At 33.5% G+C, this 24603-nt stretch overlaps 1 protein-coding gene across 1 annotated transcript in view; it reads right to left on the bottom strand.

Annotated features, from left to right (window-relative positions):
- The window catches only part of Cwc27 (CWC27 spliceosome associated cyclophilin), a 179321-nt gene that overhangs the window by 8473 nt on the left and 146245 nt on the right, over nucleotides 1–24603 (bottom strand). Inside the window, exons 12-13 of the mRNA XM_010637238.3 lie at nucleotides 23738–23847; nucleotides 18768–18871 (exon numbers count right to left, since the gene is read on the bottom strand). Of these exons, the coding sequence (XP_010635540.1) occupies nucleotides 18768–18871; nucleotides 23738–23847 (214 nt within the window). The remainder of the gene's footprint in view (nucleotides 1–18767; nucleotides 18872–23737; nucleotides 23848–24603) is intronic.

Here is a 24603-nt window from a genome sequence, read left to right as displayed (position 1 = left end):
TTTTTTTTTTTTTTTTTTTTTGGTACCGGGAATGAATTCAGGTCCTTGCGCTTGCAAGGCAGGCAACCAAACCGCTGAGCTAAACCCCCGGCCCCTGTAACATTTTTTCTATGGAGTCATTTGGGGATGGAAGACAGAAGACCTAAGGTGGAGTTACAATTCAGTCACTAACTGTGACTGTATGAAAGTCATATTGGTTCTCAGGCCTGTGTTTCCTCATCTGTAATGAGGGTATGGTAAGGTGACCTCATTAACCTCACATGGTTAGAGTGAGAAGCAAAAATTAGGTCTTCAACAGGCTTTTGCAAACGACAGGGTGGTTCAAACATGAATCATCATTTCAACTTGTGTTCTCTCTGTGTGTGTCTTGACTGGCGGCTTAAAAAAGAGGAAATTACTATTTCAAAGTTCTGAAGATAGAAGTCCCAGATAAGTGATGGAAAACTTTTAGAGCTTTCAATAATACAAACAGCCTGCTGTGGTGCTATAGGTTTGCCACTGTCCTAGATGAAACAATATAAATATCTGGTGAGGACTCTCTCTTTGGGTTGCAGATGGCTGCCTTCTCTCTGTGTCTTCACTTGGCCTTTTCTCAGTGTGCATGTGCACGTGTGTGTGTGTGGAAAGAGAGAGAGAGAGAAAGAATTCACTCTGGTCACTTTCTTCTTCTTTTTTGGTACTGGGGATTGAACTCAGGTCCTTGCACTTGCGAGGCAGGCAGCAGCACCACTAAGCTAAACCCCCAGCCCTCTCTTCCTTTTCTTAAGAGGACATTAATCTCATCATGGGGTCTTACCATAATGACCTCATCCACCTATTTCTTTTTAAAGGTTTCACCTTCCTATACTACCATATTGGTGGTTAGAGTGTCAACATATGAATTTTTTTTGAGGGATGCATACTTCAGTCCCTAACAGTGTGAATATGTGTTATATATAAACTGTGCTTAAATATTTATCATTTTTATAAGTTAGTACTTCAATATTGTAGAAGACACCTTTCAAAATATTTTTATGTATATCAGCATACACATATAATTATCTGATCCCAACTAATCTTGGAGGCTTATATGTCTAGTTCTAAATATGTTCGGCGTATGGTAAAGCATTATTCATTCAAGGGGTATAAACTACTTACAGAATCAAAAACTTATAGCAATGTTAGTTACTTTCATACTATGAGTAATACACTCATTTTATTTGTTGTATTTTTCTTTTTGCAAAGCATAACCCTGAGAGACAAAAAGAAAAAACAAAAATTACCCGCAATTCCATGGTTCATCAATAACTCCTATAAAAATATAGGCATGTTACTTCACTTTTCCTATACATGTTTACGTATGCATCCATGTATGTATTATATACCTACATATATACATTTATATAGAAGGGATAAAAATGCATATTTATAATTTTTTATCTGACACTATTGCAAGTATTTTTCTACATGTATAGTTATATTTTACATTGTTTTATTCACTGTCTAGTATTTGATCCAACAGATAATTTACTATCAATCCCCTATTATAAGATTTTCAGGCTTGTTCAAATCTCCAGCTGTATAAACAATGCAAGAAGGCCTGCCCAACATTCTTTCTTTTGGTAACATAGTCCCTTTCTCCATGTAGTAGACAGCAGACATCACAGTAACTTATATAAAGATAGGGATAGACAAAATATGACTCCAGAGATCAATTATGTTAAAAAAAGTCTTAAGAAAATGAAGTCACTGGCACTGTTCATGTCTAAGCAGTGAAAAGTAGCACAGGACAAAGATAACTGACTGAGAAGCAGAAGAGGCCAAAAAGAGAAAGAAATCAAGAAGAAAAGTAAAGCTGAATAAAGACCTGAAGTAACAAAAACTGACTTAAATGAAGCAATGAAAAACACAGACAGGAATGGCAAAGAAAAAACAGAAACAAAAAGAAAACCTCAAAAGAGAGATTTAAAAATTGACAGTGAGAGAAAAACAGAAACAAAAATTTTAAAACACTTGAGCAAACACAAGGATAGGAAAATACAACATTTGGAAAACCAAGTAAAGAGGAAAATAGACACAGACTTTTGGAAAAAGAACATAAAGATGAAAACCAGTGAATTTTCTTTTACTGTTCACCATTAACATGGAAAAAAAAATCTCCCTTTGTTCTGAATTTTTAAAGGAATGCTACTATTGCTCCCTTAGTTAGGATTTTGAAAAGCCCATTCTAAAATATGTTTTTTGTTTCTGTTTTTTTTAAAAAAAAAATCCTCATATTATAGAGCATCTTTAGTAAATACTGAGTGATGCTGGACTAAATGTGAAAGATGTAATTTTCAAAATATCTCCAACAACATAGGAATGCATAGTTTCTTGGCTTTCTTGCCAATCTAGCATGCTTAATACCCACCAGGACACAGGTGGAAAGATTTAAGAGGCTTTCCAGAATAAATATGAAATGTATTCTTACACCTGCCCTAGGGCTTAAACAACTGCTTGACCAAAAACATGTAACCTATTGCCTGTGGACTAAGAGCACAAGACAGAGAAGACGAGGTCCCCAGTCAAAAAAGCCTGGGAAGCAGCTGGGGTACATGGCTGGCTGCCTGTCTCTCTCAGATCAGATCTGTGAACAAGCAAACTTCTCTTATGTGATAGAAACTTACTTCAGAACAAATTGTATGAAAGCACAGAGCTAATACAGAGGAGCTTTCTTCACCCAAAAGAAAAAGAGAGAGAAAGAGGTGATTTCAGGGACTGGCCAGAGAGCTTAGCATTAAAATAATCACCATTTCAGGGTCAGCAACTCTGACAAGGATCTATTTATAAAGAATCACACCAGTCTTTTTCAGCATTATTTATAGTCCTGTATAAAATGAACACTAACCAGGGAGCCTGGTCTATAATCATATTCTTTCTTGCTTCATTTTCACTTACCTTACAACTTGGCCAAGAGAAGGGAATGGAATAAAAATATTTACATTACACTGAGCTTATAATTCTATGCTCTCAAAAGTGATGATGTCCTTCTGCTTTACATTTAAGTTATATGTACAATGACCATTCCCTCATATGTGCTTCCTCAACCCCCACACTTTCTTTTTTACTATTAGCCTTAGGAAAAAGTCAGTATTTCATTAATGAGTCATTACTATCTACCCCACCAAAATAAATAAATAAATAAATAAATAAATAAATAAATAAATAAATAAAACCTCATATTTGGTTTACTTCAAAATATTGAGAATTATGAAACTAAAGCTAATTACTGTGAGTAATTATGGGTTAACTTAAAAAAGTCATAAAAGAGTCAAATATTATAGAAATGGTATAAATTCCAATAATATTCTCGATAGATCTATTGATAGTGCTTAAATCTTAAAAATAGACAACAGCAAAGAGAATGACATTTATTGAGCACTGATTGTTCCAGAAATGCTGCTAAACACGTTAAAAATAGTATCTCATTTAATCCACAAACTGAATTAACAAAAGAGATGCTATTGTTACCCTCAGTTTATAGTTTGAGGAACAAATTTAGAATGGTTAAGTAATTTTACTAAACTAGAACAGATAAGTAAGTTTCCAATCTGGGATTCAAATTCAGGTCTGACTATAAATTCCATGCTTATAACCACTCTACTATTTATATTCCTATGAAAAGTTATGGGTAAATGTGGCAGGAACTTCTTCTTCAAATAAATAAACTTTTAAATAACTTTCTGAACTTTAATTTTTCCAATAATACAGGGAATATCATATTAGGGATATGAAATTTCTGAGCTCTACCATTTCCCAGCTATGAGATCTTGACCAGGTTCCTTGCATAACATATGGACACAATAACAGTATCCAGCTTATAAGCTTAAAGGAGCTGTGTTTTGTAAATATTCAGTAGAAATAAGGTTCTTACTTTAATTTTATTTCTATTAAAAAAACAACTCAAGCATAAGAATTTACTGAATGTGGTCAAATGAATTATGTGCACACACAGAATAAAAGTTACATTTTACATGATTATTCTGTTTAATAGCAGATATTAATAATTAAAAATGGCAAGTAGTTGAAAGATTAGTAACTTAATAAAGACTCTGTGGCTTGCATTTATACATGGCCATCCTGGATACGTCCTTAAGATTCACGTCATGTAAAATAAAAGGAATAGAGGTGGTATGTACTCTGAGACTTTGTTAGTCCTTTGTGATTTCAGTCAGTGTACCAGAGAGATGGAAAAACTTCTGATCAAACTTCTCATGAAAACATTTCTATACTTACACCCCAAAAATGGTACTTAAACATGCTAGATTTAATTCTTTTTATTTCTCATGCTACTTATTTATTTTCCATATGATCTTTCCCATTACTTTGAAGGTCTGTAAAATTATTTCCTTCTTGGCACTAGCGCTACAATTCAGGTAGCAGCCACCTGCCAAATAATGGGGCCTTTTTATTGATTCCATAGTCTATTGTCTAAGCTTTTTCCAGGTGTGGATAACTAAAAGAAAGTAAGAATGTAGCACATTATCCACTCATTTAATTACAGGCGGATTTTTGATGTGGATTAAGAACAAAAATAAAACCATAAAAATACTAGAGAAAGATATAACCATACTAATATAATCTTGGGATTAATAAGATTTTAAGAATAACAACAGACAGCAAATATGCAGGAAAAGATTGGCAGATTTGACAATACAATATTTCAAACTCCGTGCTCACAACAAAACACAAAGCTCCACAAACAAATTATAGGGAAATGACAAACTGGTAAAAAGATTTTCAATAAAATATTTAAGTTTTTGAAAATCAACAAAAAATTAAAAATCAGCATAAGAGACTAGACAGTTAGCAACCACCATCACAATGATGAATATAGAAATGGCTAGTTAGCCTATTGAAAAGTTCAATTTTAATAAACAAAGAAATACAAAATTACACAAATTGCAGGTTGGTAATAACTAATAAATCTATATCTGTAATCTGTGATACAACACATACATACAAACTATCTAGCATAAGGAGGAACCAGCAAACTTCATACATTGTTCAGGTAGAAACGATTCCACTCCCTGGAATGCAATTCTAGTGAAGGCTATCAAAGGCATATTAGAGCTGACAGAAATCAGAAAGTGGTTGGGAGGGCACGAGGTGGAAAGGGGACTGAAGGTACTTTCTGGGGTGATACAACTACGTATCTTGTTTCGGTGAGTTTTTGTGGGTGTATATAACTGTCTGAATTCATAAGTGAAAACTAACAACTGTATATTTTCTCATTTGTAAATTATACTTCAATTAATTTTTTCCTAAAAATGTCTACCAGACTTAGCAGTTTCACTTCCTTTTAGAATCACAAAATACTTCACCACTGTTTTATTAACTGATGAAAGGCTTACAATTAAAAATGAGGTGAATTTTTCTCAAGAAGGTACATATTAGATTATATTAGATTTTCATGATAGCATATTATACAGCCATCATATTCAATGATGTGAAAATGTCAATAATATACTAAAAGGAGGAAAAGAGGTATGTTATGATTCCAGTTGGGAGAAAGCATCTATATGTACATCTCTGGGAGGACAGATAAAAACATTAATGATTATTACCTGTGAGATATAAAATTACTAAAGATTTTTCCTTTCTTTTTTAAGGTTTTATATACTGAAAATGTATTATACATACAAATTATGTTATTTAAAAAACTAACGACAATTAGCATTAATTTCATTTAATAACTATAAAAGAAGCTGATGCATTACTTAAAATTATCTTTAAAGAAATACAAACAACTGTGCAGAAATTATGCATCTTCCTTCACTAAGCTTAACCTCAAATCTTACTACTTGGCCTTTTCTAACCTGCTTTAAGCATCATTTAACTTTCTCTCAGATAATGGTTAAATATCAGAACACATGTTGATAATTTTTTGGTTGCTTATATGCCATGATAACTTTCATTTTGCATTGGCTTTGTTACTTTGCATAACAACCATAGTGAAATGACTTTTTAAATAACATTATGCCAATCCCCAGGATCTCTACTCCTTAAACTTTCTTTCCATAGAAATAGAAATACAGTAAATTACTTATGCATACACCACTTTTTTGTTTTCCTGTTCTAAGACGCCCCTCTCAGCTAAAATTTAAATAAAGAATTCTGGAGAATCCACAACCCATGGCTGTATATAAGCAACATAGAAAAGGTAATCTCAACTGCTTTCCTCTTTCTCTATGAATGCTAAATTTACATTAGGCTTTGCCTCAGCATTTTATAATCTGGGTTCAGCTAAAGAATTAAAAAAAAATTTAAACAAGGCTATCCTTTTCTCCATTTATCAGCATATTAAAAATAGCACCATCAAGCACTACGGGCGACTTTAAAATGTCTACATTCCCTGATGCAGATAACACAGCTCAAGTTAAACGAACTTCATATATTATGAAAAGTAAACTTTTCTTGATATATTATTGATATATTATTTTTCTTTGAGGTTATTAGATCAAGAGGAGTGTATACACTAATGTTTGCCAATTTAATGTAGGATGTTTAGTTTGTGCTACTTGAGTAACACAAACTTATCAATACTACCTCATGTACCATGTAGCCCCTCCCTTGTATCACATCTAATATCTCCAAGACTTTTTCTATAAGTCAGGCACTGTACAGAGTCTCATTCAGTTGTAATAATAACTGAAGTGGTATTATTACCTCTACTTTATAGGTGAAGCAATTTGAGGCTTAGATTTAGGTTGCTTACTCAGGTTATTTAGTAGTCATTGTCAAAGCAGGGATTTGAACACAGGCAGTCTGACCAGATAGTCCACTGTATAAATATATCATAATTCAATATGTGGGATGACAGAGTAGGCTTTGATCTCAGAACTCTCAGTTTTTCCCTCAGTTGGGGAAAAATAATTATTGTTTTAAAGAGGGATTGCCTGACAGTTCACTCCTTTAAAAGATGTCCAAAGTATTCCAAAGATGAGAGTGGGTGATAGATGCTATAACCACACACTCCAGTTTAGAATCAAAGATGAAACTGAATTTTTCCTTTTTGTCTTAGGTATTATTACTTCACGTTGGAATCCTGTTGGCAGAAGCTGGTGTTCTGGAAGCAGCATAGTCTCTCCAGTGTGACAGAACCACCATTTATTACCATATACTCTTGCACCCAACCTAGTTCTTTGAACCTCAGTTGCTTGTTTACAGAATGGGAATACCAATTATCTGATGGAGCATTTTTGTATGATTTTTATTAATTAGAATAACTGATAACTAGATTAAACTATACTTAATTATTAGATTTATTTATCTTGGTTTTTTGTTTTTGTTTTTTTTAGTCAGGTTCTCAGTAAGTAGTTCAGACTGGCCTTGATTGAAACTACGATGTGATGTGGTCCACGCTGGCCTTGAATGCACAGTGATCTTCCTGCCTCAGCCTCCCAAGTGCTGGGATTAGAGGTGCATGCCATCATGCCTGGCAAATTATTGTTTTTAAAAGAAAGGAGATTTCTTATTGAAGTAACTCTTCAGAAATGCCAAAACAAAAAGCCTATTAAAATGTGAAGCTACTTGGGGCAGAACAAATTTGCTTATTATAAACCTTTCTTTGGTTGTTACTTGTTTTAATGTAGCTAAACTAACGCAATAGATATCAGAAACCTCTCTTTGGTCAAGTGAAAGGCCAAATAAAGATGGAGGACACGTTGTAGATTCAGTATTTTCCACAAGGTCCATGGGTTCTTGCCTCTGGCATGTTACTACTCAAGATATCCTATGATCATTGAAACTAAAGCTTCCTCTCAGGTAACAAGAGGACAGCAGTCTCAAGTTACATGGAAGGGCTAATGCACCTGCTGAGTTGAGCATTTTATGTGAATAGTATGAGGTTTCTTCTCAATGACAGTGAAAGTACTTTGTCATTTATCTCCAATACCTGTTCTCAGCAGAAACCTGCTTCAAAAATGACATCTTATCTCACTTGGCATATTAGACTATAAATTGGTGTGGATATGTGTCAAGTTTAACTTTATTTCACATTACACTTCATGCATTATTTACAATAGAATACTCATGAAATAAGGTTAGTTTTCAAAATATACAAGCTGAATTAAACTGACCTATTTGAATAAATGAAACCCATCAATACAATCCATTAATGACATTAAAAGGGTTTAGTTTAAATAATAGCTTAGTTAATAAATATTCATAAAAAGTTTGGGTGTTTGCAATTCTTATTATAGGCCCTACATTTTTTTTTTTTTCTTTTTGGTACCGGGGATCCAACTCAGGGCCTTATGCTTGCAAGGCAGGAGACGGAACCACTGAGCTAAATCCCCGGCCCTTAGGCCTTACATGTTTTAAAAGACATTTTAAGAGGGAAAAAAAAATATTATTTAGAGTTCTGAATTGGTAACAAGAATAAGGGCTGTATGACAGCTGCAGTTTAACAAGTATAAAAGGGTCCTTATCAAAATGCAAGGAAAACCGCAATTTTATTTTTTTTTTATTTTGTTTTTTTTAAAACACCGCAATTTATCTACAGATTGGAAATGAGAACATCTGAATTAAGGATGGCAACTCAACAAACAGAAACTCTAGAGACCTCATAAAGACAATGTAAGGCATAATTATAGCAACCACTGAAAAGATTACTCCCCAAAACCCAACGATGAGTATTTGTTTTGCAGTCAATCACTTACTTAAAATTCTAATGTTAAAGAGATTTCTGAGTCTTGGCAAGAAGTACAAGGGGGAGTACATTATAACTAGTGAATAAAAGACAAATCAACTTCTTTAGCAATTATTTAGTAACAAGCCTTTTTTTTTGGTATCGGGAATTGAACTCTGGTCCTTGCGCTTGCAAGGCAGGCCACCGAACTGCTGGCTGAGCTAAATCCATAGCCCGTTAGTAACAAGCTTTTATAGCAAAATAACACTCTCCTTTTGACTCCATGAAATACTAGTATTGCTTTGTTCAGATTAACTGAGCCAAATGCATTTTATTAATTTGACTTAAGGTTTCGGATATTATCCTATTATAAACTATCTCTTAGATGTACCCCTCTAAGGCTCACAGAAATCCAAAGCCCTCTACAAATTTCAGCTTGCTGCCAGCATATCTTATGACCTTCAGACCTCCTTTGCCTCTTGTACTCTAGCTTTCTCTGGCCTACAGAATGTGAAAAGAATTTGAATCTTAGCTCTCTTGAGTTTCTAAGCACACACCATTCACATAAGCACAACCTCAGGGAGGGCTGTTAAGACATCCTGGAGATACGTCACACGGGAAACATCTTTCATTAGCAGGTTCCCTCTTCTCCTAAGCACAGCAGTTTGTTGATTACCTTCTGTGATTTGAGGATGCTCCTAAAGTTCTACTATTCTTTAACCTGTGAGGCTGTCCAGGCACAGTATTTTCCCCATGAAATACATTATTCTCACTAAGAACAATTCAGAGCCAACTATTAACATATACTTTTTTAAAAAAGAAAAAGCATTATTTACACTAAGAATTCAGTGCCATTTAAATTTTCTTTAAAAAACAAACACACACAAAAAAAGAAAAGAAAAAGAGGCTATTAACAGGTAGTGTGAAGGATAAGAGACATCCTACGAAGTGCACCAATTTAGAACAATGCAGTTTGAGACAATTCTCTCTAGTCATGTATAAGTCTGCATAGCGCTTAGAGAATCTCCAAAGAAAAATAAAAGAGACTATTTGCTAAAAAAACTCTAAGGAGCTGAGGCCTTAAGAGGGTTGGGATAAAATTGTTCAATCTCCAGGACAGCAAACAAACCAAAACAAACAAATAAAAAAACCAAGCAATCAAAACATTGTTGCTTTTTTACTCCCTTCTCTTTCCTACTGCACTTTTGCCCGGAATATGGGTGCAACACAGGAAGTGCATAGAAGAACAATGTAACTGGCACTCCAACTTTCTGGCTAGAAGGTAGAAAAGACCAGGCCCAGGATGGTAGAAGGTGCTGAGAACAATGTGAAAGACAGAGACCCTATCAAGTTGGTGCACGTGGGGATCTTCTTGGAGAATAACCATATCACAGTCTGGCAGTGGCTCATATACAAGGCAGATACAACACAAAGGCACTGAAAACAAGATTGATGTTGAAATCACAGAAAGCTGGTCAGAAATTGTGGACTGAATCCAAATAGGTCGTCTGTTATAACAAAATATTAAGATTCATCACTGGATTTAAACAAGACCCAGAAACTCATAATATTCAAAATATTTAAGATACATTAAAAAGTTACTCAGCATAGAAAGACATGGGAAAATTTCAATTTTTATGGGAAAAGATAATCAGATATAAACACTGAGATGATACTAGAATTAGCTGACAGAGGCTTTAAAAGTTATTACAAACATGTTTCAAGAAGTAAGAGCAAAACACTCTAGAAATATAAAGAAAGACAGAATGCCTCAACATAAAGATAGATACTTATAAATAAAGAGCAAAGTAAAAGATAGATAAGAGAAAGTAGGGATCAAGAGATAGAGGGAAGGGGAAAGGGATGAAAACAGGAAATCAAGATGTGTTATGTACACATACTAATTCTACACAAGGAATGTACATTATGAACTGCAAACATACTAATAAAAACATGTTAGAACGGGAAAACCCACTAGAATGGTCCAGTAGCAGAAAAGGGGTGACAGAGGAAAAAAAAATCAGTGAATCAGAAGACAGCTCATGAGAAACTATTTAATATGAACTAAAAAAAAAAAAAAGGAAAAAAATATTAATGTAGCTTAGGAATCTGTGGGAAAACACCAAAGGTGTTCAGTGAAGGAAACTCAACATAGTAGAATGTCAATTCTCCTCAGATTGATCAATGAACTTAATGATATATTCAAATAAAAATCCTATATATATTTTTTGGTAGATAGACAAAGTGATTCTAAAATTTCAATGGAAAGGCAAAAGAACTAGAATAGCCAAAGCAAGTTTGAAAAAGAGAAGGATAAAGTTTTAGGAATCATACTACTTGACTTCAAACTTATCATAGAGCTGTAATAATCAAGCTAATATAGTATTAGAGAAAAGATAAATATAAGAATGATGGAACAGAATAGAAAGACCAGGAAAAGATGTTTATAAATATAATAATCTTTGACAAAGTTGCACAGCAGTTCAATACAGAAGACAGTCTTTTAAACAACTGTATTGGAACAACTGGGAAAACTATATGAAGAAACTGAAGCCTGACCTAAGCTTCATATTTTATATCAAAAAAGTCAAAATGGTAATATATAGATCTGAATGTAATATATATAAAACAATAACACATTAAAAGAAAGCTTAGGAGAAAAATCTGTGATCTCAGGTTACATGGAATTCTTAAACATGCTAGTAAAAGAATAATCCATAAAAGAAAACAATCAATATTGAACTTCATAACTACAAAAAATTTTTACTTTGTAAAAGAGACTTGATAAGAATAGTAAATATACAAAAGAAAGAAAGTTTAAGAAAAATTTAAAAACTCAATAATGGGAGGAAAATCATATATCTGATAAAGAACTAAGATCTAGATCACATAGAGAACTCTCAAGATTCAACAGTAAGAAAACAACTCAAATAAAAAAATGGGTAAAAGACTTGAACATATTTTTTCCTTATGAGAAAAGAAAAAAAAAAGAAACAAAGACTTTGTAAATAGGGAGGAGTGTTGAAGGGAGGGCAGGGAAATGGGGAAAAAATAAGAGCCAAGATATATCATGTAAAGGTACAAATTCCCAGTGATGAATGTCATCATATTGTATAACCTAAAATGTACCAATAAATTTAATGAGTAATAATAATAGAAAAAAGACTTGAACAGATACTTCATCAAAAAGGAAATAGAGAAGAAAATAAACACAGATCAGACTAAAATATACTACTGGATTGTTCATCACAACAAGTGCAGCAATGGAAAGATACTTAAAGAAAAAGTTAATCATAGCTTCTTTCCATGTTCATCTGTGACTGCTGGCTCTCAAACTGGATTCTTAGCTCAACAGTAGTAACTGTTGTATATATTCAACCACTCCTTTCCTTAGACTGATATCTGGGCACATGAAGTCAGTGAATAGTTTTCAAAGTTTACTTTGTGTGAGACGCTAGACCAGATGAAGTACTACAAATTATTTAACTTATCTCACTGCATAAGTAAAATCAAGTTATTAGTATTTACTTCATAGAGTTATTGAGGTAATCAAATGAGTTAAGGCATACAAAACATTAATAAGATATTACTGTGATAATCTATTTCAATAGACTAGGCATACATAGAAGTAATATAAAAATCACAAAAACTATAAGTACTGCAAGATACTTTCAATATACAAACAAACATTTAACTTCTAAAGTCTGGGAGGATACTTCTCTTGAGAACATCAGAAAAAAGGAGTCTTTAAAAATGGCTAGGATTTTGCTAGGTCACTATTAAGTACTGCAGAAAGGGGACTTTTAGACAAAGGAAACAGTCTGAACATTTTTAAACACTAGTATGGGAAGGGTCAAAGTGTGACTAATGAATAGTGCACAAGATAGGAAAGCATTTTGGAGGAGTTATATGAAAGCAAGACCCCAAGAAAAACTGTTATTCAGTTGAATCAAGGAGGAGGAAGGAGGGGAAATGGTAGTGAGGCATTCTAAGAAGAGGGGGCAGCATGTGCTAAGTCCCAGATAAGGGAATATAATAATTGTGGAAATACAATAATTCAGTATGAGCTTAACAAGTCATAGACTTGAACAGTTACAATAATGATAGTAACAGATATATAAAGAATTACAAAGCTGTAAGAAAAAAATACTGAAGTAAAGGAACTTAAAACCTAACCAAAAAAACAAAAAACAAAAAAGAATATATTTGAATAATATCACGTAAGTGAAAAACTTATAAAAACAAATGGCATGCCACAGATCATGTGAAAACAGAGCCAGTGGAGGGTCTGCTGAAAGAAAGGCAAAGGTTTGTTGTAGGACACCTGTGCCAGTGATGCTGAGCACATTTAACTTAGAAAATGTCACATTGGTACCACGTGGGAACAAGGATCATAAACTGGAACCTGAAAGAAAAATAAAAAAGCTTCCCAGGAGCTATACATTGGACTATAATCTCTGATAAATAAGGAACATCATGATACACACAATTAAAGATGACTTAGCCCAGCAGTTATGTGTCTGCAAGGTTAAAATTATTTTGTAAGAGTACTAAGATAATTATTTGACTGTGCCATTCTTCACCTCTCATGAATGGACAGAAGAACTTTTCTGAGACTACGAGATGTAGGAGATCAACCCAGAGTGAAGCAGATATGAGAACCCAGCTATTCCTGTTATACTAGACTGAGTGAAAGGTGTAAATTAATGCTGCTTATCTTGTAAATTTTTTGTTTTACAGGTAAAATTATTTTTAACAAGTGTGTTACTTATGTTCACATGTGATAGATTTGTTCTTTTAAAGTGATTTAAAATATCTTAGTTTTGATTTTTAACAATGGTAAATATTGATATCTCTATCCTACATAAACAAAGGACTCTGGGGTTCTCAATACATTTTAGAACTTTTAAGGGTCCAAAGAAAAATCTGAGACCTCCTGTATAAGTAATACTAAAGGTTGAAGAAATTCTCTCACCTGGATAATCTAAACCTTCATTATTTTAAGACCTGTAAATCCATACACCTCTATTTGTGCTCATGTATACCAAGTTGTTATCTATGCCTTGCAATGTCCAGCTTGAGTTAAGTGGAAAGTATAATTTTTAAAAAAATGTTTTTTTGTTTTTTTTGAGACAGGGTCTCACTATGTAGTTGAGACTGACCTGGAAATCACTATGTAGCCCAGGTTGGTTTTGAACTCACAGCGATCCTCCTGCCTTAGCCTCCCAAGTGGTGGGATTACAGGCATGTGGCACCATGCACGGCTATAATTTAAATATTAATTATTGTCTTGTACACTTTACTGAATATATGACCAATCTGTACACAGATGACAGTATGTATTACATATAAAAGATATGTAAAAGTTTACCAGTGTAAGCAATAAGATGTCTATGTTCATTAATGGTATCTTAAAATGAGGTCTAAAAGAAATAATCTTTTTAAAAAATCTGCATCACTAAAATTTCACTATTTTGGCTATTCAGACAACTTGGTACTTGTTGCTTCTACACCAGGGGAAGACTGAAATTTTTTCAGGCCAAATCTTGGTTTTTAAGACTCTAATCTCTAGCAGAAATAAATTGTCTGACTGATGAATAAAACTGATTTTTAATATAAGCCAAGGTGTAGTAATAAAAATAAAAAATAAAATCCATAGCCAAAGGTTCTAATCATAGGATTATCTTTCAGAGTTTTTCAGAACCAAGGATAAAAATACTCAGAGATGAGGTTCCTGAGAAGAAAAGCTATGTTGAAAGTAGTACAGTTTTATTAAAAACAGAAGCAAACCAGACTGTATGTGCATTTTTAAAAATTGTACAAATGTAAAATATTTCTTCTAAAATATTACTTTCACTAAGCACTGCAAAGAAGCTTAATTAATTCTTCAAATTCTAATTGCCCTAAAGGCAAGTCTTAAATGATATTTACATGGCTGTATGAAATTTTTGCTAAGACTACTTGAAAATATTTAGCAGAAAGCTAACATGCATATTCAGTGACTAAGTAATCCCAGTTTTAAAAATTTATCTTCAGAAAACGGGCAATGACATACACAGGAAGATTTTTATTATAGTACTGTTTATAATACTAAAAATTAGAAAAAGCCTAAATGTACAAAACTATAGTCAAGTATATTGTAGCTTAGAATATAAGGAATACTACATAATACCAAATATTAAAATTATATCATAAAATTATATATGACAAAGAGAAGTAGTCACTGTATATTGTGGAAGACAAAAAGAAAGTCATGCAATTGTACAATATGATCTTATTTATACTTTATGTATGTGCATCGACAATGTTTGAGAGGGTATAAATTCTCATGTACACATTAATATAAACATGTTTTTATACATTAAGTATAAATTCTTATTTAATATGTAAAATTAATAGTATTTTTCTTTGAGTTTGAGATTCCCACATGATTTTTATTTATCTCTTTTGAAGGAATCGATAGTCTGAAGTTTCTATAATGAATATTTTTTACTTATATAATAATCATTAAAATATTTACTGAAGACAACCATGCAATTATCAGGACTTTTCAAATTTTTATAGTACATACTTACTGTATGGTATGTACTGGAGGAAAGTGGTGGTGGAGACAAAGGAAGAGAGAATGTGGCAGACAAGCCATTTTATTATTATTTTATCAAGTACATTTGCTATAAAGTTTAAAAATAATCTTATGTTTAACAACCTGATAATAAACTTTCAATAGAACACATTAGTGACCAGTTAGCATTCACAAGACTTTAGTTCATTCTGACAGGTTTTAGATTTAGTGTAAGGAATAGGTGGCTTTCTATTTTTTAAGTCTCTTCACTGCCTCATTAGCTACAGCTTTCTCAAAACTTTTTTGGGAGCTATTCAAGGTTTATCTAACCAAGCACAAAGTGGTATATGGACTTCATCCACATGGTTAGAGGAATCTTTTGCCTGCTGCCTCCTTCCGTGTGTTGCATCTGTTTTCTAAAACCATGCTTGAAGAAGGGTTCTATACCTGTAAAGTATGTGATGCTGTGGGACTGGAGAATATAGTGGCAAAACCATTCTATCTGCTAAACTAGAATCTGGTACCATTACTGCCACCAAATAGTGGCAATATATAGCTGAACAAAGGAAGAATCAGTAATTCTGAGTGAAAAATTTCTATCATACATTTCAGCTTGGATCTACAAATAACACTTCTTTAAAGTGCCTTGTTAGACAAGTGAAATCTGGGAATAATTATCAAACAGCACACACACTGTTTACAAAAGAATCATATTTCCTTTCTTTCCTCCCTCCCACTTTTTTTTTGTTGTTGTTGTTGCATAAAAAGTAGAATGCTGCTGAATGGTACCCAAATGTCTGTTGTATACCATGCCAATACAGCAGCTCAGCCAAAAATGTGAATAGAATAGTTTGCCAAGTAAAAGAAAACATAACAAATTGGTAATGGTTTCTATCTTGACAGAAAATGAAAATGATCCCTCAATGTGTGGCCACTCATGTGGACACATAAAAATGTCTTAGAAGCAATCATTTTACCTCAGATAACAGATCCAGTATAGTGCAGCATACTGGTTAACTTTTACTTAGAAAAGTGGCAACCATGATCTACAAAATGGCCTAGGAACCGTACAATTTATGCATAACATACATACACATGCTGTGCAGTCACAATATTTGCTATAAATTATTTAAAGTACAAATTCTGCGCTTTCCTGGGCAGAATATATTTATGAGAAAGGATCTAAAGCACCACAAACTTGATAATGCTGCAATAGTTTATTTATGAATACACATGATGTTGTTGCGTGTAGTTACAAAAATTTAGTGCTCTATATTGCAATAAAAAGGCATTACAGGGGCTGGGGATATAGCTCAGAGGTTTCGCTGCCTGCCTGGCAAACACAAGGCCCCAAGTTTGATACTCGGTAACAACAACAACAAAAAAGGCATTTCATAAGTATTTCATTTGCATTCTGTATGATTTTACATTAAGCATAATGCCTTGAACACTAAAGATATTTTTATTAGACGTTAGATAAAACAAATATCAAAAATATTCTATAGGTACCCACTATACAGATTTGACTTCCTATCTAGAAGACTGCAATTGAAAGCGGAAATAAACTCCCTGGAGAACTGTTAACAATTTTTTTAAATTACTTCCTCCTCTTTTACCACTTTTTTTTCCTTCAGATGAAGAATTATCCAACATTACTGACCATGGATTTCCGCCCCCTACATTTGGTGAAGTTTTCCTATTTGTTTAACTTTCTAATGAGGATGTTAGATAGAACACTGATTGTATGGTTGAATCCCATCTAAAACAAGAATGACATTTTATAAAATACATGATTGATATCTGAAGATAATGAGGAATTAAAAAATGAGAGAATACTGAACCAAAGGCTAGGAAGAACCTTGGGAAGTTAAATGGTCTTGCCAAGTTGAAAGTAAATTTGAATCCTGTGGGTTATGAGTTTCAAATAAAACTTCTGGGGTTTGAATTTGTTGGTGATTTTCCTGTTCAATAAAAAAGGGCTTAAACAGCTTATAAAAAGGTTAAAAAAACTTATTGGGCATCAAACTGCTCTTACAAAACACCATCTTGATGAGTTAAGTGTAAATGAATCAGAAACACATGGGTCATATTTCCTTAAAAAATGCATATGGATTCAAAAATAAGGGGAAGAGAACTTGGCAAAACATTTTTTATGTGGTGGCTGAACCCAAAACATTTGAAAGATATTTTGAGAAATTCAAGGAATCCAAAATAAAACTAAACCTGTCCAGTCATATAAAAAACAGAAAGTTCTATGCAATGTGCATTTATCTCTATGGGGCAGTCAACACTGACTGAGGCTTTGCCTTTGGCACAGAACTATGGGAGGAGCCAGCTTCTGCCTTCAAGCCACTTTGAATTTAAATATAAACAAATATTTAAGTAACCTGCTATGAGATCGAAGATTTTATAAAACTTGGCATCATAATCCAGATCATGTGGAAATTATATAAATTAATTGAGAAGTAGACAGCACTTTCAAGGTCCAACATTAGGCAGGTATTCACTCCATTCAAGTCATCATCTTCTCAGTCCTTCTGATTAAAGTTTCTTACAGTTGAATCTTACTTGTTTAAATGTTTTCTTAATAAATGTTTTTATGTCTTTTTTTACTGTGTGTCCCAGCCCTCCTTCCTCTACCCTTTGAATTTGTTAGTGCTCAACAAATCTTGCTGACTGCTTTCCTGGAGGATGGGAGTGCTGAACAGTTTTAAAATGGGGGAGATGCTGCTTGGCAGGGAGCTCTGAGGCCATGATTCTGTGTTGGAGTAATGGTACATGTGAGAGGCTCCAGAGGGTGAGTGATGTGTGTGGGGTGATGCACTGGATTGCTGCTGAGATGAGCCTGAGCCAGGGTGCAGTGGGAGGTGGAAGCAGTTAGGTGTGGGGAGGCCTAATATACTGCACGTAAAGTCAGCTTGAGGACAGAGAGGTGTGATAAGGGGAAAACAAGATTTTTATCCTTTTTTTTTTTTTTTTTGTCTTTTTTTTTTTTTTTTTTTTTTTTTTTTGCCAGCATAGGATAAAATTCTAAACACAGGGCACTTATACGTCATTAATTTATTACCGGTGTCTTTAGAAGCTGAAAAATAGCTAAAGATAAAAATAAAATGAACTATGTATGTGTTAGTAGGATCCTGTAGATCATAAAGTTGAATGAGGAAGTTAGGATTATGAAATACATTACCAAGTTTGTGGGAAAGTGCTAAAGTTATTGATTTATTGACTGGTTGTTTCCTAGCTATTTAACCTGAGTCACGTCTTTTCCACAATTTCAGAAATTACTTAGGGTAGGGAGAGTGTTAAGTACTTCTTGTGCACTTTCCATTGGCTAGTACAACATTGGGAACACACCATCAATGTTTGTTTATTTGGTTCTTGGTATGTTTATTTCACTTTATACTGAACTGAAATGAAGTAAAAGAGTGTTAAGGTTCTACAATAAGGGTAGTAAAGTCCAAAAAAAAAGAAAAGGATAACAGTAGAAATGTCTCTATCATGTCTCTAATCTGAGCCTATTTGTTTATGGTTAATACAAAGAAATCAAAGTCTTACCAGCCTTCATCATCTTCAACTTCTGTTTCAGAAATGTCATTTTCAGGAGTTTCAGCAATTGCTTGAGTGAGTTTAGATTTAAACTGGTTCAGCAGTGCAAGAGTCTGAAATAACAATTAGACTGGTAAGTTTTTTGATAAATGTAAATTCTAAAATAGATACCTGAATTTGTTAGAAGAGAAAATATACTACTTGGATATAAAATACTTAGATAAATGTTTGAGTTTGAAGGAAAGGAATAAAACTGCCTTCAGGCTACAGTAGTGGTATTAATAAACTTTGATACTGTCCTGTTTGGGTTTGCACTAACATTTTCCCTCCAAAATAGTTTACCATTTTTGATTTTTCTGATTATGGGAGTTTAAACCTGCTTATGTAGAAGATAGTATAACTTTAAGAAATACTTGCTCTTAATTTTTTTTAATGATACTGGGATTGAACCCAGGGTCTTTGCACTGAGCTATATCCCCAAACCTTTTCAAATTTTTGATTTTGACACAGGGTCTTGCAAAGTAACCATGTTACCCAGGCTGGGCTTGAATTTATGATCCTCCTACCTCAGCCTCTCAAAGTTCTAGGATTATAAGTATGAGCCACCATTCCCCAGCTTAGTTAAGTTGTTGTTTTTTTTTTTTTTTTTTAATTTTTTTTTTTTTTTTTTTTTTTTTTTTTTTTTTGGTATTGGGGACTGAACTCAGGACCTTGTGCTTGTGAGGCAGGAGGTGGAACCACTGAGCTAAATCCCCAGCCTCTAGTTAAGTTTTTAATGTCTATTAAACATAATTCACTAAGACATATGGAATAAAAAAAAGATACACTACCTACAAATAGTATTTTATATAAAAATAATAAATTAAAAATAAATTTCCAAAATACAAAAATATTAACGGGGAAGGTGGAATGCATGAACTCATTAATCGCTGGAAATTAGATAAATTGAAATAATAATTCCTTATTTTTAAACCATCAATTAAAATAGTGTATTGTTCACTTTTACTTACTTTATAATAAGGAAAAATGGGAAAATAGAAGTAAAACAAAAATAACTTATTTTATCACTCAGAATACCATAGCCAACAATTTCAGTGTATATCCTTCAAGGCTTTGGGTGTAAGTGTTCCCGTAACTATATTTACGTTACATAAATCTTTATTTCCATATACATGTCTCTACATGTAATCTTTATCTTACTTTGTCAATTTTTAATGGTGAAATTTGCACACTCAGAAATGTCGTTTCTGAGGGCATACAAAACAATAAAAGCAACATTTCTTTTTTCTTGAGACAGGGTCTCACTATGTAGTTGAGCCTGACCTGGAAGTCACTATGAATGCCAGGCTGGTCTCGAACTCACAGTGATCCTCCCGCCTCAGCCTCCCAAGCGCTGGGATTATAGGCGTGCACCACCACGCCTGGCAAAAACATTTTTTTTGTTTTGACACTGAAAATATTATTTTATTTTTAATTTTCACTTTACATAAAACAAAACATTGTCACACCAATTTGACTATTTTGACGTGGATTCATAAAAATAAATGTGTTGAGAAATTACTACCTTCAATTACTGATGAGTGACTTCACAAAAGTCATTAAATCAAACTGTACATTTGGATCATTTGCCAAAAAGCATGATTACCGTGCTCTATTTTTAGGTGTTTTTGAAACAATGAATTTAAAACCATGTAACAAATTTAGTAGCAACCGCATGTTAAATGAATAATTAAATGTATACATAAATAACAAATATAATCAAGAGTATCTTAGACAAGAGAACCAATCTGCTTACCATAAATATTTTAGTTTTTTAATGATAGTCCCACTAATGTGCATTGTAAAATATGCTCTTTCTCCTCAGGATTACCAAGTAAATTCAGGTAGATGCCATCATTAGTTTGTACTGTGTCTTTCAAATAGTTTCCCAAGACAGAGAGCTAGAGGACTGGTTGCACTAATAATTTGCAGTGTGTGGTAATAAGTCCACTGAAAATAGAAGGCAGTGCGATCCCAATGTTTGCTTAATGGGAGGCTACAGGTATAATAACTAAAAAATTATTTCAGCAGCAAATTTCAAAGCCATTTCCCTGCCAAAGCACTTCCAGGCTTTTCTCTGTTGCCCTGGCTTCTCCTCCATGTCCTAATACAGACAACACATTACACACACGTGATGAATGTCAAAAATCTGAAACTTACAGGTGTTTTAGAGGCAGTTTTATTTTTTGGAGAATCTCCCAGGAGGTGAGGATTATAAACTCCACCACTCAAAACTATCTGTAGGGAATTCAGGTAACTAGAGGAAGAATACCTGCCTAGCATGAGCAGGGCCTTGGGTTCCAGCCCCAGTACCATGAAAGCAGTTGTCTGTAGAAGTTCTTTGTTATCCAACTCTCTACTTTCTTCATTTATTTATTTTTTGTTAAAATAGGCACTGTATGATTCACTAAAGCACTGTTTGAATAAATCTTTTATACTTAGAGTAATGTATTACATTAAATGATTAATTTCTTAACTCCAAAAAATGCTCCAAATCCTCATATACTCATCCTTTATATATCAAATAATTTTTCATAAAACTCTATTCTTTTTCAGTTACAGTCCACTTCTTCTATTAAATAATAACATCTTCCTTAAAATTTTATTTCAATATTTCTAGCCTCTTTAAATTTCCACTTCAAAATCTAATTTTCATTTCTTTTTGTTATCCAAAGTTATCTTAAATTATATTATTTTATCTTCTTAGTAACTGTGCGACAACATTTCTTAATAGAATGACACTGTAAAATTTCCTAGAAAATTACACTAGACCTGGACCTTTCTCCTTGAATTAAAAGTGGCAAAGCAGTTTTCTTTTGGAGCCAATTAACATGCTATAGGCATTCACTCAAAAGGACTATGGCAAATAAAAAATATTCCCTTTTCCTCTCTAGGTTTCTATATCTAAGATGGGACTTTGCATTCTAAAGCAAGAGAAGACACTGGGCAGAAAATAAAACACCACAAAAATACCATGGCACATAATTGGATGAAGAAGATAGCATCTTCATGGAAGTATTTCTGCTTGGCATCTGCTTGACTGAATTACTCAGTCTTCTGGCTTTTGCTGAAGGAATGAATGGCTAACCACTTACAGCATTACTCTTCAGTACAGTGAGAGGCTTCTCTCTGTGTGGAGAAGTTGTTCTGAAAGCCCCTCACCTTGGCAGACTGTTCACATTCTATACTCAAGAGTCTCTCTGTTGGCCCTTCCCTGGGTCTAGTGTACTTTTCACACTACTGCCAGGTTGGAGGGATCCTCCCTAAATGCAAGTGAAATCATGTTATTTCCTTTTGTCAACAGTTCCTCATTGTCCTTAGGTCAACTAAAACCTTAACATGGCTCAAACAATGTATAAACTGACTTCTGCTTACTTCTTCAGCCTCATGTTTTTCTTTCTCTTAGTTATGCTAAAGTCATACTTAACATTTTTTAGTTCTTTGTAAAGCAATGACAGGAAAGGCTTCTCATACACCATTTCTTTTGTCTAGCCACATCCTACCTCTATTTCATTAGGTAGCTCTTGTTTGACCTTTTAAACTGACCAGTCATTTTCTCAGGGAGATCTTCCTATATCCTTGGCCATTAGGTCCTATTATTATATATTTACACAGTTTCCTCACTTATCCTTTCACAATGTTCACTTCCTTTTATTGGTTTTACTAGTTTAATTGGCTCTTTTCCCTGATAGCTGAGAGAGTGCAGGGATGTGTCTGCCTGTTGACCACAAAATACAGTAATTGGTATGTTGACAGGTCCTTAAAATTATTTGCTTTGAGGGAAGAAAAAAAAGAAATATATGAATCAGAGTTATCTATATCATTTTTAATAGTATAGTCTCTACAGCCACCATTCAGAAGACTTTGTGACTCCATGAAAACAAGTCAATAATGTACTTTTTCTTAATTTCATTTGATGTTTCATTTCTTTTGAAAGTTGCATATGTTAGTACTCTATAATTAAAATTTCCTACACCAGATTTCCTGTTGAACTCTCCCTATCATTATTTTCATGCTAAGTACTGATGGATGATCCTTCCTTACCAATAATTAGGTATCATTTATAATACAGTTTGATTAGATTAACTAAATAGGCTTAAGCTTTTTAATTTACTTTTATTTTGTTTGCTCTATTTCTTTGTTTAAATGGCATATCTTTATATCTATAATCATAGTAACACCAAAGATAAATGATTTTGGTTTGCCCCCTACCTTTTCAACATGAAGGGATCCTAAAGAGACTGGTTTTATCAAGTACTATGTGGCATATACAGAGCTAGTTTTCTCTTTTAATTTTTGATTTCTAATAGTTTTCTCCTATTACTATTTAGGACTCAAGAATTATTAGAAAAAAGGGCTTTATTACAAAATCAATGTCCAGGCAGTATACAAGCTGAGCTGGCTTGGTTGGTATGTGGATGGAGCCTCTCATCAGTTGCAAACTTCTCCATTTCACAGTATTCGCTTTGACCTGAATTTCTGAGGTCATGTCATTTTATAAGTTCCTGTGCTTGATATGGGAGTACTAGGTTCAAAACTGAAAGTTTCAGGCTTTTGCACCTTAATGTCGTAAAAGAACTTTAGAATTTTGGACCCTTATACAAGTGGCTGAGGTTCTTGGTACTATACCCTACATTAATATACCTAAATATATCCTTATTTTTTTAGGGAGCTAGTGCTTACTTGTTATATAATCAAATTAGGTTCTGTTTTGTAATCCTGTAACACTATAAAAACGCAATGAATTACATATGGAGTTTGATTTTTATATTTTGTTTTTTGAAACAGGGTCTCACTATGTAGTTGAGGCTGACCTGGAACTCACTATGTAGCCCAGGCTGGTCTCAAACTCACAGCGATCCTCCTGCCTCAGCCTCTGGAGTGCTGGGATTACAGGCGTGCACCACTAGGCCCGGCCAGAGTTTGATTTTTAAAGTTACCTGGTCTTCCCGGGAAGTTCCTTTCTTTGCCTGTTGCTTCCTCAAAGTTTCATACTTTTGTTTTTCTCTTCTGTACTCAGCAACAGCACCATCTAGAGCAGCTTCTTCCTCTGAAAAAATAGTAGAACCCTCTTGGAGTAAGTAGTGCAGTCATATTAGTGTATATGCTCATGACACTAAAGGGAAGTCCAAATTTGGGCTTTGTTTTCTCCTTTTAATTACAAAACAAAACCAATAAGCTCCATCAGCTCTATAACTGTTTTCTCCACTAGAAAGTGACCAGTATTAATTGACAAACCAATTTTATAAACATCGTTATTCTATACTATACTATTTTGTTATTTTCACTTGCACTTATTTAAGTTGACTATCCTGTACTTATTTGAGTATAAAAATCACCTATTTCACATTTAAAATCAAGATCTTCCCAGGTCAAGGACCCGAGTTTAATCCCCAGTAAAAAAAAAAAAAAAAAAAAAAAAAAAAATCAAAATCTTCCTAAAATCCAAGAATATCATTTTCTATTGTTCTGTCTTATAATATAAAACCTTTCAAATACTGGTTGCTATACAATTATCTGCCACTTTTGATTCCCAGTAATAAAAACAAAAAACTTCAACTGGATGGTACCACAGAGAATAAATAGATCTAACAATTTAAGATCAAAAAAACAATTTAGAATACACACCAAAAACAAGCAAAAATGATTGTACTAAAGCAGAAGAAAACAAAATTATGGGTTTAATCCTGCAATAATTCTATATGATGATTATTTAACATCCTGGTTTTTAAACACAGTTTTGCCTCAAAAAACCCAAGTAACTAATATTTTAAAATAATTTACGGGTATGTGTGTGTGTGTGTGT

The sequence above is a fragment of the Fukomys damarensis genome, unplaced genomic scaffold (assembly GCF_012274545.1).
Source record: "Fukomys damarensis isolate Sample0158 unplaced genomic scaffold, DMR_v1.0_HiC HiC_scaffold_1, whole genome shotgun sequence".
NCBI classification, from domain to species: domain Eukaryota; kingdom Metazoa; phylum Chordata; class Mammalia; order Rodentia; family Bathyergidae; genus Fukomys; species Fukomys damarensis.
Note: the sequence above shows the minus strand (reverse complement) of the source record. Positions and strands in the feature narration are given on the sequence as shown.